General features: G+C 36.4%; 1 protein-coding gene across 1 annotated transcript; it reads right to left on the bottom strand.

The window, feature by feature from the left end:
• Window positions 1–556: 556 nt before the first annotated feature.
• On the bottom strand, window positions 557–15480 carry LOC127640190 (CTD small phosphatase-like protein 2-A). The gene is made up of 13 exons (XM_052122624.1): window positions 15148–15480; window positions 10463–10671; window positions 10237–10375; window positions 7845–7991; window positions 7311–7529; window positions 6888–6975; window positions 6686–6797; window positions 6083–6169; window positions 5886–5948; window positions 5607–5686; window positions 4668–4794; window positions 2794–2889; window positions 557–2524 (listed from the first exon to the last, which is right to left on the bottom strand). Exons 1-13 carry the CDS (start codon window positions 15338–15340, stop codon window positions 2459–2461), a joined length of 1626 nt encoding a protein of 541 aa, XP_051978584.1. The 5' UTR covers window positions 15341–15480; the 3' UTR covers window positions 557–2458.
• Window positions 15481–16661: the final 1181 nt, after the last annotated feature.

The raw sequence follows: 16661 nt of genomic DNA on the forward strand, positions 1-16661 counted from the left end.
AAAGTCTACAATAACTCAGATAACCGCTCTGTACAATTGTGATGAGAATAGAATCTCAGATTGTTTTTCTGAGATGCAGGTTGGTGCTGTTTTCGTGGTATGAAGGGGACCTACACAATATTAGGCAGGTGGTTTTAATGTTGTGGCTGATGTGTGTGGAATATATATCTATATATTGCCTTTTGATTTTTTCCAAATAAAATTCTTAGAACTTTTTTTCCTGGATAGACAGACACAAATGTGCTATGAACACATGGCTTTTGATTCATAAAAATAATTTTACCTTCACTCACTTTTTAGTTAACTAGATTTATAAAAACTGAACTTCACCACAAAGAGTGCAAAATGTGTTTACATTTGCAGAAATGTTCTCAACAGCTTACAGTAAAAAGAAGTGCACATTTAATGTTTCAGTCTTGAAGCTTATTCTGCATGCTGTTTTCATGTACTTTTTTAGTCCAGGACACAACAAATGATACAATTTCAGTGACACTATATATATATATATATATATATATATATATATATATATATATATATATATATATATGGAACATACATACATACAATTTTTTTACATAATCTGAAAAAGTCTTTAAAAATGTTTTGTTTTTGATCCATTTGTGCTGAAAAAGCTACACTGAAATACATTCAAAATACCACTCTTTAACAAGGCCTCCATCCACAGATAGTTGCAAACTGCTACACACAACATTCTTATTGAAATAATCTTATAATCTAGCTTTTGGATTGATTAAACCATTTGTGAGAAAACTTCAATTGATGACAAGAGCTGCCACGTATCACATGCAATCTGCCTTAGCAATGTAAAAAGGAGATTTTAGTTTGTTTTTCCACTAGTGATAGACTGTTAATTCAGCCAATTAAACAATATTACACCAATTTGAGATTACTGACATCATCCAAAAACCCTCTGCTTGGGTCACTCAGTTCCACAATCTACAGGCGTGTGAATTTTGAGTAAATATTGTGTAAAATAAGATTTTTTTTGCTGTCATTCATTGTATCACAAAGTACATATTAGCCAACAACCACTTAAAAAAAACATCGGTCAACTACTAATTTCTATACAAACGTGAAAGGCATTGCTTGTTTTCTCCTTAATGATAAAACGCATAGGGCATGCTAACTAAAACTATGATAATGAGGTTAAAGCAAGTTATTGTGCATTCATCCTTAAAGAAAAACAAAGATAACAGTCAAGGCCACATGTGATACTTCCATACAATCAAGAAAAAAAAACACCCATTTAGATTCTTCTGGTACATTAAAATTATGTATTAAATGTACATAGAAATAAAAAACATTGGGGTAACACTGAATAAAACAGAAGGTCTACCCTTCAGAGGTAGGTAGAGCTGTACATAAAAATTCCTAAAACAGTATTCAAAGCAGGACTTCAAGAGAGGATCGGCAAGTGGGAAAACATGGAATATTGCAGATATTCTGTGATTTAAGCAAGTTCATGTGCTGGTGCTACAATTACCGGACATTTCAGAAAGAGACGATGCATTTTTCACACAAAAGCAATTTGAAGCACATACAGTATTTTACATTTCAACTATACTTGGATATAAAAACAAAGAACAGAAATGTTAAATTTCCCCAATTTAGCACTGACATGAATAAATGGGATTAAGAGGTCAGTAACTGAAAGCCACAACTAGACAAAGAGAATCAAGTTTTGAGATTTACAAATCAGCATTTTGTTATTGTTTTTCCATTTGATCCACATGGGATGTGACTGGATATGCAATTACACTTCACCGGATTACAAGAGTACTAAAGCTAAAGAGATAAGCCATAAAATATAAATACAATCTAGAGTACAAAAAAAACCCAGCTTGTCTATGAAATACCATGAACTAAAAAGGAATGCATAATGAATTTAAACCAAAGGGCAAGTCATGTTGTACAAACTTGACAGGAAAAAAATATATATGTACAAATGTTATATATACATATACACAGAGCTGAATGTATATTTTCATGTTTATATATTCAACTGGTCATTCCCGTTGAAGCCAGAGTACTGGAAAGGCAGAGAGTCCCTTTGAGCACCAAAAGGAGTGATGTATGTCCACTTCTGCATAGCGCTTTAAAATAAACTCCAATTCAGGCAAAAACTCCACTTCATATCATCTCCCTTGTCACAGAGCCTAAAAGGATGACCAGCCCAAAATTATCTTCTTGGCTTCACCTTCAGTTCCATAAATGTGCGTGTATAGAAAATGTATGCATACATCATTTATTTTTTTTATTTATTTTTTTAAAACATATGCCCCCCCAATTAAAAGAACGCCAAAGAAGGCAAGTCTGTAGTTGAAATCCATATGGCAATGAGTTTGTGGCATATTCTCATTTCCCCATGGTGTAAATTCACACTGCTTAAAAACAGTCAGGTTGGCAAGAAATGTTCATTTCGACTGACAAACATTCATTCTGGTGGTAGAAGGTCATGCAGGCGAAACCGTTCTCTTATGTGAGGCCGAACGTCCTCATTCTGTAATAAAAACACAAATATGCATAGTCAACAAAAAGTTACAAACTAACAATCTTTGTTTGAAGCAGATCATTGTGCACTTCACCTTGCAAATGGGTGTAAATCTACTTGTGTAATTTCTGGACCAAACGTAATCATAAAAAAAGCCATTTACAATAATTATACAGTTAAAACACATTATTTGTCTCTGCATATTAAAGTGGCATATGTTCACCTTTAAACAGCACCACAAAACAAAAACACACTAAAAAGACACGAGATGCACATACCAGTTCTACCAGCTTTTCCAAAAATGGCACTAGCTTTAGGAGCTCATTGTCATTCTTGTCCACAAACCAACTCTCGATGGGGATCCCATTGGAAAGCTGCAACGAGAGGAGCACATGCTGAGCTTTACATTAGGGTTGCCACAGTGTATGGTGTTACCGGTTCTACTCGGTACAAGAGACCAAACCTGTGTGAAATTTTATACTGGATAAAAGGTGGAAACAACATGAATGGAACTTCCAATATCAATACATTAGCCTAACGAATAGAATAGCCTGCAATAAAGAATAGTTGCCTAATGAAGAGTTTGCGACCCATGATAAATGAATCTAAATAACACATTGAAAGCCAGATATTCTTTACCAACGTATCAAATTACACAGGCAGCAAAGTACATGCACTGACAGAAGACGTTTAATTGCAGGTAGTGAACATAATGTGCATGGTGGGTAACTTTAAGACATCTCGGATTCTGAACACGTGTATATAAAAGGTTCTCACTCTTTGTTTCAGACTTCTGATTTTTTTTGCAAGAATAGTATAGTCTATAAGGATGCTGTAAATTACCTCAGACCATCTCAGCTCAGGTGATGCTCTGCATTCAGTAGACTTGCCACGATATCATAATTTTCACACCAGTGCTGTATTCATGTTTAAACCGACTAACACCAGTACTACCGCTGTTGGACACTAGGTGGTACTTTGGGGTAATTTTGGTTAAGCAAACTCCTACACAATAGCAAGGCAGCTTGATTTCAAACTCGGAACTTAATTATTTTTATTATTATTTTTTTTTAAGTAAAATGTCAAAAGTGCAATTAAAATGTTTTTCAACTTCTTGAAAGATGTCTTTTCAACAGTTGTGAAGGGCAACATCTCTGTGCATTCTGTCCATCATGGGCTACCGGACGGGTATTTCGTTGTCCTGAAAAATGCATCACTTATCGTGGGTTGCTGCGGGTTTAATGTTGGTGTTTTATTACCTTTCATACCAGGACCCAGTTTAACTGCTTCGGAAGAGTTATGACTTTGAATGTGTGGGAATAAATGAGTTTTGTTCCCTCCTAGGGCTGGCCAATATGCAAGAAATATGTTCACGATATTTAAAAGAACTGCTCTGTGGAAATAAAGCCTGGTTGCTAGGGTGGGTGGAGTCACGTTGAGTTAACCTCCTCGTGGTCGCTATAATGTGGTTCTCGCGGTGAGCTGTGCATGGATGCCACGGAGAATAGCGTGAAGCCTCCACATGCGCTAGGTCTCCGCAGCAACGTGCTCAACAAGCCACGTGATGAGTGGATTGATGTTCTCAGACGAGACCAAACTGATATCCGTCCTCGGCGAGTCATTACGCCACCACAGGTAGCGCATTGGGAATTCCAAATTGGGGAGAAAAAACACATTTTAATTGCACTTCACTTTTTCAGTTTCAATTGAATTTTTTTGTTCAAATAAATACAAAATTTCAAAGTTTGAAATCAAGCTGCCTTGTTATTGTGTAGGCTACTGCTTAACAGAAAAGATCTCATAGTACCACTTATCATCCAACCAGTGGTACATTTATTACATTTACATTTATTCATTTGGCAGATGCTTTTATCCAAAGCGACTTACAAAAGAGGAAGAACATCAGCGAATCATCTTAGGGAGACAGTGGTACAAAAAGTGCCATATTACAAAGTTTCACTATCATCATAATAGTATACAAAACAGATTTAAGTGCAACAAGAAATGTAAATATTTTTTTTTTTTTTTTATTGACCGGTAATACCGGGGTTTAGTCAGTTTGAACATGAACACCGAACACATACTAATAACATATTAATAACTCACCACGGACCACATCAATGGTGGTAAAATTCGATAAGGATACACAAACCTGATAGGCAAATGCCTGAGGTGAGTTGTCAATGATCACAGTCTTGGACAGATCTCTCCCGAGGATGTTAAGGTCTTTGATGTAGTTCCCTTGGACGCACACACAGTGCTCACGAAACAACCGGTGCCTGAGAGAAAACAATTCTGGGTTTACTGCCATAGCCGGGGTCTAAGAGGGATCACCCCGATTTTCCTTGAGCACCTCAGAACCATTGCATGGTGAAACTAGAAAACCTGTTGCCCACCTTAATGTACAAAATGCCCCTCAAAAGATCTCATCCTAGTACCGATGCACAAGTTTGATGCACTGCTTAATACTCACTTTAAACTTCTAACAACTTGGGCATTCAGACCACACCTACATACTATTAGTAGTTAAGGACATGCAAGTCATTTTAATTTAATCTGCAATTTAAAGGGATAGTTCACATAAAAGAAAAATCCTCTCATTATTTAGTCATCTTCATGATAATCCAGGTGTGTGACTTTCTTCCTTCACCAGAATACATTTGAAGAAACAATTCTTAGCTCAATAGGTCCTTAAAATGCAAGTGAATGACAATTTCTCTTTTGAAGCACCAAAATTCAGACAGCCAGCATAAACATCATCGTTATGAGTCCAGCTGTTTAATTAATGTCTTCTAAAGCGACACAATTGCTTTTAGTGCGTAAAAAGATTCATATTGAAGTACTTTAACTAAAATCTATTGTGAAGTAGTTTTTCTCTTTCAACTCACTATCAAAATCACAGTTCATAACTGTAACACAACCCTAATTTGAAAACAAGGGATGATGTCCTGCCCAGCCTTCATGTTTCAATAGGTAAATGCATTAACACAGGAAAGAAAACATTTCATAGGTTCTTTAGTGGAATTTATGTTATCTTTTGTATGTATAAAAAGAGAAGTCAACAATAGTAAATCACACAAAGGCAACTGACCTAACTAACTGTTTCTTAGGATCCAGGATGTTCAGCAACTTATCAGCATACACCTTCTTGGAAGCAGTAAAAAGAATGATCTGTGGACAGGCCAAAGTAAGTTCATTAATGCCCAGCGAAGAGAAAACTGTAGACCACATAACTGAATAAAAATTTTTAAAAAAGCATGATAGGACTGAACAAGTGCGCTGACTAATACGTTATTCACGTTACATGTTTTCTAGGTTTTTACATAGCACTAAAAACAAAATGAAATAAGGAAAAAGAGATCACACTTACCTCAAAAATCTGAGCCATGCGTTCCAGGAATTCTCTAAAGAATGGCCGTAACCGGACATACACCTTTAAGAATAGGAAATCAAACCAGTCTTATATAGCTACACACAAACCAGCACAGAAAATATCAAATCGAACATGGAAAAATAGTGAGAAATATTGATGGTTCATTAGAGCCAGGCTGACAGCTGCTAATGTACCTGGTAAATGACATCTTGAAAAAGCACTGGAAAGGTCAAGGCTGCATCCTCCAGTTCATTAAGGCTACAGTGGACCAAAGTCTCATCCTACAACACAAAGGAGAAACTTGAACTTGCTTTAACTAAAATTGTAACAACTTTGTTAAATGTTCAATGCTACTTAAATTTTATCAACAGCTGTTGATAACCACAGAAAACAAAACTGACATGTCCCCAAGTCTGTAAAAACAGAGGGACGAGTCTGTCAAAAGTTGTGTTTACATTAATGCTCTTACAATGAAGACTATGGGGCAAGGCATTGCAGAGTTAAAAGCAAACATTTTCAACTTATTTTTGTTAAATCACTTGCATTAACAATCGTATTATGTGTTGAGCTGTAGACAAGTCATGTTTTACAAACGTGACAGGAAATATATTTGTCCAAAACACCCTTTTAGGGGTGGGAGTAAGTCATGTGATTATGCTTTCAAAACAATGCATATTTTAATAATTATCCATGTGCAATGTTTTGCCCCATAAATTTAGCTCGTTTTGAGCTTTTATTGTCTAGAATTGAACCTGATTAATTTCTTTAAGATCAGTAATAAAGTCTTGTCAACTTACAAGATCTAAGACAAGGGAGAACTCGGGTGTGCTCCTGGTTTTGAGAGGAAGCGCTGGTTTGCGTGTAAGCTGCTCCTCACTCAAAGGTGGCACGTGTTTGATGAAGAAATATCTGTTAGGATCAGAGATAGTTACATATCAGAAAACCAGCAATAAACTTTCAAATATAATTAGATTTTAAATGTGTAAAAATTTAACTCACGGGTCAAAAACCTCCCAGTCCTCTTCGTAAGTTCCCTCTGCAGGAGGCGATGACGGGACATCTGCGTAATTGTTGTTGGAACCTACAGCTAGTCAAAAGGGGAAAAAGTGAAGATTTAACATCTTAAATCTTCACAAACCTTGCAGGTCAAATTACAACCATTTCTATCAAATATTCACTTTTAAAGCAATATTTCACACAAAAATTATAATTGGGTCACGGATTTTCCACATCAACTTGTCTGTCAATTTTCAAATGAGTTTCATCAATCAAATGCATTTTTCACACTATAAAGTGACATTCCTAGCAGAGCTTCTGGGTGCACCCTGCACGGGATCCAACTAATTGATAATGTTGTTTGGTCAATAATTTTCACTGTCAATTTTATTGATTAGTTGTTGCAGCACTAACTCAGATTCTCACCAGTTAGTGGTGGCATATCAGCCTCAGTGACAATCTCCCCTTCTTCTACTGGTGTGTCTGCATGGGGCAGAGATCTAGGATTGAGTACAGGGTCAAAGGTCAGGTCTCTGCCATCAGTGGTAGTGATGATAGGGGTTTCCTCAAGCTGCTCAGTGTCGAGTTGCTTCACGATCTCTTCAGCTTCAACCACCTGGCCTGGGGAATCTGACCCTGCAGTAGCTGAAGGACGAGTGATGGAGAGTCAGGCATGGATTTAACAGTGTGGTGAGGTTATCACTAAAAGCTTGGGAAAATGAAAACACTGCAATAAAAATGGCAATTTCATTTAAACTGCATTTGTTTGTTTTACTGGTTTTAGATACCAGCAGGTGCCTCAGATCAAAGGGCTCCAGACAGAGGACATAATATACAGAGACTCCAAATTTTGAAAGAGTATGGCAATTTAAATATAAATTTTATTTTCTAAAATGGGCCACTTTCACATCATTCAACCACTACTTCAACTGTCTGACAAGTGAGATCACACAACCTTACCATTTTTTGTGGCTGGTGAGAAGAAGCTAAAAACAGGAGAGAATATGGTTCCCAAGAGGGTGGTGCGGGGTGGACTGCTTGGAACTTCTGTCTCAACCTCCAGCTTACCGTTGGGCTTCACAGGTTTACTTTGACTTGTCATGGTATCTGAACAAAAGAATAAGAGACATTCAACACTAACAGAATGCTGTGATGTTCTGCATACTACCGTATTCAGTTGCACCTAAATAGAAGTCGCAAATCATGTTGTTGGGAGAGAGAAAAAAAACAGATAAGTCGCATCCGTGTATAAGTAACATTTAAAAAAAAAAAAAAAAAAACAGGCATTAGGACAGGTGGAGCCACCACCTGACTTTCATTCACCCCGCTCATCGTGTCAGCCGTAGTCAATGAAGATTTCCTCAGGATCTACGCATTGTATCACGGTGTATTGAGGTTTGTTTTAACTGAGACAAACCGTGACAAATAATCCACATCTGTTTAGAACACATGTAACACTATACTGTATACAAATAAACAGCTTTTAGTCTGAGTAAAACAAATATGCCAAACATGTGCATTCATTAAAGGGATAGTTCATCCAAAAATGAAAATTCTCTGATCCTTTAGTCACCATCATGATATCCCAGGTGTATATGACTTTCTTCCTTCACCAGAACACATTTGAAGAAAACATTCTTAGCTCAGTAGGTCCTTAAAATGCAAATGAATGGCAATTTCTTTTTTGAAGCTCAAAAAAAAAAAAATCTGACAGTCAGCATAAACATCATTGATACAACTGCAGCTGTTAAATTAAGGTCTTCTAAAGTGTCACGATCACTTTTAGTGTGACAAAAGATAAATATTGAAGTACTTTAACTAGTACTTAAACTAGGTAAGCTTCAGGAGAGGGTGGAGTCAAAGCAGTCTCTCCTGTGACATTCGCATTGCCATGATACAGACGTAATCTCACATTATCCCCTCGGTTGAGACATCCAGGATAAGCACAAAAATGCACCATTGTGAGTAAAGATTAAAGAAACCGATAATAACAGATCTAAACCAAAATCAACCGAGGTACTGTACAGCGTTCCTCCTCACTTGAAAACAGTGCTGCTCTTCCGGCTGTGATGCACATGCCTCATTCTCCTGTGTCTCAAGTGCCACAGCGATTATGTCACACGTGCATACTGCTGCTGAAAGGAAGGATGATTAAGCTTTTTAAAAAGTAAAAAGTATTGATCTTTTTCACACCAAAAGCAATGGTGTCACTTTAGAAGACATTTATTTAACAGTTGGAGTCGTATCAATGATGTTTATGCTGATTGTCTGTGATTTTTGGACCTTCAAAAGAGACATCGCCATTCACTTGAATTTCAAGGACCTACTGAGCCAAGAAATATTTCTATTTTTCTTCAAATGGGTTCTGGTGAAGAAAGAAAGTCATACACACCTGGGATATCATGAGGGTGAGTAAATGATGTGAGAATTTTCAATTTTGGGTGAACTATCCCTTTAATGTTAGCAACTGTCTATCTGTAGATATTTCAGATTTTTGCAACAATTTTTCTATGCATTAATTATCCTGTTCACTGACTGAATGTCTTTACTACGAGTGACATGTAATGTCATTTTGTGGGCATGTGAGGAGTTGTGTTTGACAGTGGTCTAGAGTTTGTTAGAACAATAATTTTATGATGTGACAATATTTAATCTGGTTGCATATACTTTGTAAAGGCTAAAAAATCTGAATTAGCTCTTTAAAACGCCTGATTTTTAATTTATTTGTAGGCATATGTGTTTTGGTGTGTAAACTGTTATTTGTAAATCAGATGTTTATTGTGTTTGTCATACTGTTATGTTGCACCCAAGACTCACACACTTTTGCACTTGTGTATATGGTTGAGTGACAATAAAGGGATTTGATGTACAGCGCATTTGACCAGATGTCATCAATTACGTATAAATGTTAATTTATAGATGTTGATAAGTCATTTCAGACTAAAAGTTGCAGGACCTTTCTGATGATATTCAGGAAAATACAGTAATCATTATTCTCTTTTGTTCCAATAACCACATCTAAGGTCATACATACTCCACACAAACCTTTAAATGTTTATGAAATAATAATATAACAATGTTGTCATACAGATTTATTGGATTATATTTTTCCACTTACATATTCTAGAAAAATTGATATTCACTACAGATATTTCCATGAGCTTTCCGGGACTTTTTATGATTATTTGAATTCTTGCTATTTCCAGGTTTTCTATGACCATGGGAACCCTGTGAAAATAATCAGCATTTGTCTACACAGCACACTTAAACGTTATATTTTATAAGTGCAATGAAACGGTTTTCCATGATAATTTACTAAATGCCTACGCTTGAATTTAGATATCTGTCCTACCTCCATTGACAGGGCCTTTCCTGCGGGTTCTGGGGTTTGCTCTGCCGGGCAGGTTCCCAGTGGTAGGAGTGGATGTAATCAGATTACTGTCAAAATCACAGTCCACACGGCTCCTCTTAGCAGGAGTGCACTGCTCCACCTGATATCAGTAAAAACAGCTGAAGTCAAACTGCACAAGTCAAGTATCCAACAAAATGCCTCCCAAAACCAAAGCTAAAATGCAAACCTTAACAGCATTTCCCCTGATAAATCGTTTAATCGTGGAGAAAATGCCAGTCTCTTGCTTCTCCATCTTGCTGTCTTCTGAGGGCAGAGTATGTTCCACCTCGGAGTGCTTCCTCTTGGTTTTGGCGGTCCGTGCGGATGGGGTGGTGCTCCGCTGCTGAGATGCCTTACGCACTCTCAGCCTCATTGTCCCAAAAGTCACATGTAAGACTGAGAAAGACAATGTCAGTGAGTTTACTATAACTACAAATAAAGCAAAGAGGAGCATCACGTGTATCGTAAAACTGGGTGAACTTTATCCTCATATTGAGCGTAAACATTTAAAGAGCGGTAGTTAAAAATATCTTTAAGACTGATAAATTAATGATAGCCAATGTAAGACTTTTAGATACAAGTATTGTTGTTAAAAGTGCAAAATTCTTTCCAGTGATAAGTAATGGCAACTCAAGGAAAACAATCAGATCTCTACCATGCTGCCATTGACAAGAAAGGTCTCCAGTGACAGCACCCTACAGCTTTCTTTAAGATTACCAAAAAAGGAGGGGGGAAAGAAATGATCACCCTAATCAATGGAAAATTAATATTTAATTCTACCAGACAACTAATACCTATGACAGGTTAAAAACTGGACTCCTGATTGCCAATTTAGCCATAGATGCTCCCAAGAAGGGGATCTGAAAACTGAACTTCACGAGTGATGAAAATATTTGGTGGGATATTATTCAACAATAAGTAGGGATGCACCGAAATTAAAATTAACCCTAACAGAAAATCCAGGATGCACTTGGCGAAAACCGAAACTTTTACCTATTTAAAAAAAAAAAATGGTGTATAATTGTTTTAATTTTTATACTTTTTCATGAATTTCATGAATTTAATGAATCTGAATTGAAAAACTACAAACCAATAAAATAAATCACACTTTTATTGAAAGTAACACCAAAATTGGACAAAAAATATATTAAATATTATTCTTCATTCAGTTCTGTAAAAATCTAATTTTACAGATTTTATTAACAATTATTCAAATAATGTAACGTTTTAGAAAACTATTATATGAAAAACAACAGTCAAGTAATGAACTTAGCTAGCATCTTTCAAAAAGTTTAAATATGCAACAGTAATTTTAATTAAATAAAAGGCAGAACACAGAATGGCAGAGGGCCTCTATTCCACTGATCTATACATAACTATAATATATAATTATATATATAGATCAGTGCTCTATTCTGTTTATGTAAACGTATGTACACTTTAAGTGAACATTATTGTGCAAAACAACAGTGCAAAACAGCAGTAATTGAACTAAATCCAACCTCAACTGTAAACGACAGATGTATCCTCGAGTGAAGAACAAGTGTAATGTAATTGCTATACACATCATATTGGACCGCTTTCTATTTAAGAACAAGTGAAAGGTTTCTCTTCAAGAACAAAAATTGCTAAACTTTCTGACAGTCTCTCCTGTCAGAAAGCTCATCAAGAACATGAGATGCTGCACTGAACAGTCTCTCACTCTCTGTGCTGGTGCTTGGGCAGATAAATACCTGTGCGCCATCCGCGCAAGCAAAGCGGTCTTTGTTTATGCTACCGTAGTCAAGGGGATTGCCGCTTCTGGCGCAGTTCCGCTAGATACGCCTCAAGTTGTGATGTAGCGGCGCTAGTTGTGACACTTTCCTGTAGAATCTCTTGCTGTATTCTGTGTGTATATATATATATCTTGAGATTTCTGCTGAATAAACACTGCAGATCGCAAATTTGATGTCCTTATCAGAAACTTTGAAGAATTTCCACACCGCTGACTTGATCGGCCTTTGTTTGGTAGCGCCGTGATAAGGGCTAGATCGATCCAGAGTGAAATCTGAGCACTGAGGGGCGGGGCGAGGAGGTATTTTCGGCTCATATTTTCGGCCAAAAAACCGGAAGTGCCATTTTCGGCCGAAAATTTTCGGTGGCCGAAATTTCGGTGCATCCCTAACAATAAGCGTATTTTTTTCTATACAAGTGAATCTTAATCAAAAGCATTCATGGCTTAATGTTGATTGCCATGAAATGAAATTTTAACTTATGTCGTTTAATAAAGAAAATTGCAGTTACAGTTAGGCACTTGCAATGGAAGTGAATGGGGCCCAAGCTGTAAACGTTACTCAAAGTTTAAAAATTACAGCATTAAACATGTAAAAAATTATTTAGTGTGATCAAATCACTTAGTTAACTTATCTGTGTGAAGTAACATCCAATATTGCAAATTTGTTGTCATGACAATGTAACGCTGGTAAACCTTTTTAAATGCACTACCGCAGCTAAATCCCTAATTTTATCATATCAAAATCATATTAACAAATATAATGTTTACATCTTGTTGCTCGACTTTTGCAACAGTTTGCATGTCGTCGATTATTGACTTTAAGTACTTTAACCTGAATCTGAACTTTTCACAGAACTCCATAATTTTTGCATTTGATACATAAAATAATAAGACCTGGAAAACTACTTTTGGTAATGCTGTAGAAATATTAATATGAATGTGTTTCATATAGCACTTAAATAAAGCTTTCATTATCTGAAATGTAAATGTAATGTAGCAGTTTTTTTTTTTTTAGTTAGTGAAATTTGATTTCTGTAAGACAATACAGACCAATGCCTTGTGTCTGCCCTCATCACTGCTTCAGTAAGCCCCAAATTGCTCCAAACCCTAAATCAGCTCTTAATTTAAGCTGTTTTCTTTAAAACTATCTACTGTTTACTTGTTTGTTAGCTTGCTTTGGTAAATAGTCCACTGTTCCATCTCAGATGTTTACAACAAAATAAGCAGTACAGTAGAAAAAAACATGATAAACAAATCATCTGCAAAATATGTTCAGAACTATTGACGATCTCAGCTTTCCAATTGGGCTGGACGATACAACTACAAAACTTATATCCAGCCCATTGACAATTTTGAATATATATCTTATTATGTATTTGCTCTGAAATGGCTCAAAACATCTTTTTTTTTTATATCAGAGGAACCATCATTTAATCCAAACAGCCAATTTAGACACTAGACAAGTAGATTAAATTTGAAGGCAGCGAATATTAATAATAAAAGACATTACTAGTTTAATGAAAACTATTATTAACTTTCATATATTTTTACTAAAACGTTTTTTGTGAATGAACAAGGTATGCAAAAACTGCTCCACTTATTTCTGGAACAAAGCTGAATATTGCATAATACAAAAATATTACTGTGGGACCCAGTCAAGTTTATTATTCTAATATAATACTGAATTATCATTATTTTGATTTGATTAATAGATTTGTTGTATATTAAAGAAATACATTTGTCCTATTTACCTTACCTTCACATTGAGCTTTTATTTTGATACTGAAAGAGCAGTTTGTAGTTTGCACTGTTCCGCAACTGATGAAATACGGTGCCACCTTTGTAGATTTGTATAACTTGTAGCAGCTACTGATGTCTGGAATTGCATGCTTGAACCTGTAGTACTTATCCTTCACAAGACATGTAAAATGCTCTAAAAGTGCTAAAAACAGGTGCCCATGACCCTCGCATGTGCACAGATAAGCGTGTCACTGGTTTATTCTGACGAGCAAAAAGATTATGTTTAACTGTCTTTAATCACAGCTTTTTGCAGTTTTATATTCCCATATGACCAAATCGCCATTTTTGTTATTTTGATTATTGTGCGGCCATGAAGGATCATGAAAAGAGTCTACTGATGCACTATTTATGAAACTTAATGGACAAATAAAGTATGATTTTCCATCAAATTATTATCTTTATTCGGCATAAATCATGATAATAAATATAATTAAAATTAACAATTAAGCAGTATGAATTTTGTAAAGAATTATGTTGAAAAGCTTTGAATGCATTGGTATGAGCTGCATAATAAACATGTGAAAGTCTTCAGATCAGTATGTTTGTGTTTGAAGTGGGCGGGGGAGAAATGTTTCCCTTCATCGCCCGCTTTACTTGATGAATCTAAACAAACGTAGCTTGCCCTTTATCCTGTCAATCACTTGTAATACATTTCAAGCTGTACAAAAATATATATATTCACGACAAAATTGGATGACCGGTTCAAATGTTCTTGATTGGAACATTTGTTGTCAGTATTTAACTGCGAGCTATTTAAGCTACAAATGATCGCGCGCAATTTAGCTAGCCAAGCAAATCACTCGTATTGACACCAAAACAAAAACACAGCTGACAAGCGTCGCCACAAATATAGTCTGTCGAAAATGAGCCTCCATGACAGGTTCTTCCTCACGCGAATAAGTATTATTTTAATGAAAACATAAGAGTCCCAGGGCGTTTTTTAACACCAGCGGCTAACGCTAACAGATGACTTGTTGGCTGTCTCGCGACACCCGCACGCTGCGTACCAAAGCTCGCGCTCCATCGAACAAACTTCATTATAAAACAAACACGAATGCGAAAACCACAAAGAGACATTTCAATATATTTAAGACCTTTTTAATCATAAATTAATATTTGTAGAGATACTATCTAAAGCAATAGCGCCGTGCCGTAATAAGCTGCATGAAGAACATGTTGTCACACGGAGGGGGCGAGTCGTGAAGACGCGAGATTTCAAAGCGATGCGACTGTGGCTTACGGCTAAATATTTATTTTCCCATGAATGTGGAGAAAATAGGTTCCGTTTAAGCACTTACATGCCAAGGGTCGCGACGGCACGATCCAGAGGTGGTTGTAGCCAAAGCGGCTGAAGTGGCCCGTTTGAGTGCTCTCTGCTGAGAGTGAGTCACAGATCGGCAGATGGATCTGTTGCAGCAGCTCGAGACGCCATTTCCCGCCTCCTCTCAGAAAGATTCTTGCGAAGGACCCGGATGAGAGTGTACCGCGCATGCGGTTCTGGAAGAAGGCTGTGGTTAGGCAAGTGAAGGGGGCGTGTTCTGAGACAAAGTTAGATTTCGTCTGTGGTGGTGCCAAACATGAAATAATTAATAAAAGATAGGTAAATAAATGTAGCTTTACCTAAATATTAAACGTACAGATTTGATAAATAACTATAGAGTGCCAAGCATGAATGAATGAATGTGTATTCCTCACAGCCGCCTCCTCATTCCCATTAAAAATCAAAGATTGGCGCTGCTACAGAAATAAGGTATATATATATATATACTATATATAGTATATATAATGTATATATAATGTTTAAAGAGCCCAAAACACAGAATTCATAAAGCTACACTATGTAACTTTTGTAACTTCTAGCGGTTAAAAATATCTTGCTGAAGAACATTGTTTTGGTTGTGGTTCAGCTCTACTCCTCTGCATGGATGAAGGTGGTTCGAGGCATCGGTGTACACTGGATACAGAACATCTTATCAGAGTGAATGGTCAAATAAATAAAAAAGAAAGGAAAACATAGATATCTGAAAACATGTCATCTGACCAGATAAGAACCGTATCTTATGCTGTTGATTTGGCTTATTGGAAACATTGATGCTTTGAAATAAATGACATTACAAAAGTTAGGCGACGTTCGCTAACATTAGACATAAAGATTGCTAGTCTGATAAGGTCAAACATTGTAAAGTTTTTATAACTGCAGAATATTGTGGCCAAATAGACCACGATAGTAACACATTTATAAATTGTCATTGTTACCAACAAGTGGTCAACATCATTTCAAGACTCACATGTCCTTGGCAAGCCTAGGACTAAAGGATTTATTTCTATAAATTATTGTCGTTATAAAGAAAAATACACATTTCACATAGCAAGTGAAATGTTCCGCACCGATTACAGTATAATTGTATTTCACTACACACACACACAGATCACAAACCATATCAATTAAATATCGTACCTGTTGCAATCTCTGGGTCGCTTTTAAATCCTTTCAGATCTCGGAGTTGTCGCCACCTCTGAAAAGCCAAGCCGATGTTGATTCAGGTTTTATAATGGACTCTGTCGCTTTCCCTTTTTTGCTTGTAGACTCTTGAAGACTCTTTTCGGGGTTTCTTTGTTTTTAGGTTCACGCTACTCCCACACACATGCACTTCAGTAGCCGGAGTTAATTTTCTCTTTGTATGGATATGACTTCAACACGCACAAGCGAAAGACGTATGTATGCAAATTCCTGTGAAATCCATCCCGACAGCTCTAAAATATAAATTATTATTATAGGTTTATCAAAGTGTATTTGGGTAAAGACATAATT

This window comes from Xyrauchen texanus, chromosome 49 (genome assembly GCF_025860055.1).
Source record: "Xyrauchen texanus isolate HMW12.3.18 chromosome 49, RBS_HiC_50CHRs, whole genome shotgun sequence".
In the NCBI taxonomy this organism is placed as follows: domain Eukaryota; kingdom Metazoa; phylum Chordata; class Actinopteri; order Cypriniformes; family Catostomidae; genus Xyrauchen; species Xyrauchen texanus.

Bases quoted from the DNA above. Each gene is read 5' to 3' on its own strand.
- LOC127640190 (XM_052122624.1), bottom strand. From the start codon at position 15,340: ATGCGCGGTACACTCTCATCCGGGTCCTTCGCAAGAATCTTTCTGAGA. The intron at 7,530-7,844 runs GTAAGGTTGTGT...CTCGTCCTTCAG, and splicing joins CTCACCAGCCACAAAAAATG to CTACTGCAGGGTCAGATTCC. The intron at 2,525-2,793 runs GTATGTGCATCT...TTTTTATTACAG, and splicing joins TGGAAAAGCTGGTAGAACTG to AATGAGGACGTTCGGCCTCA.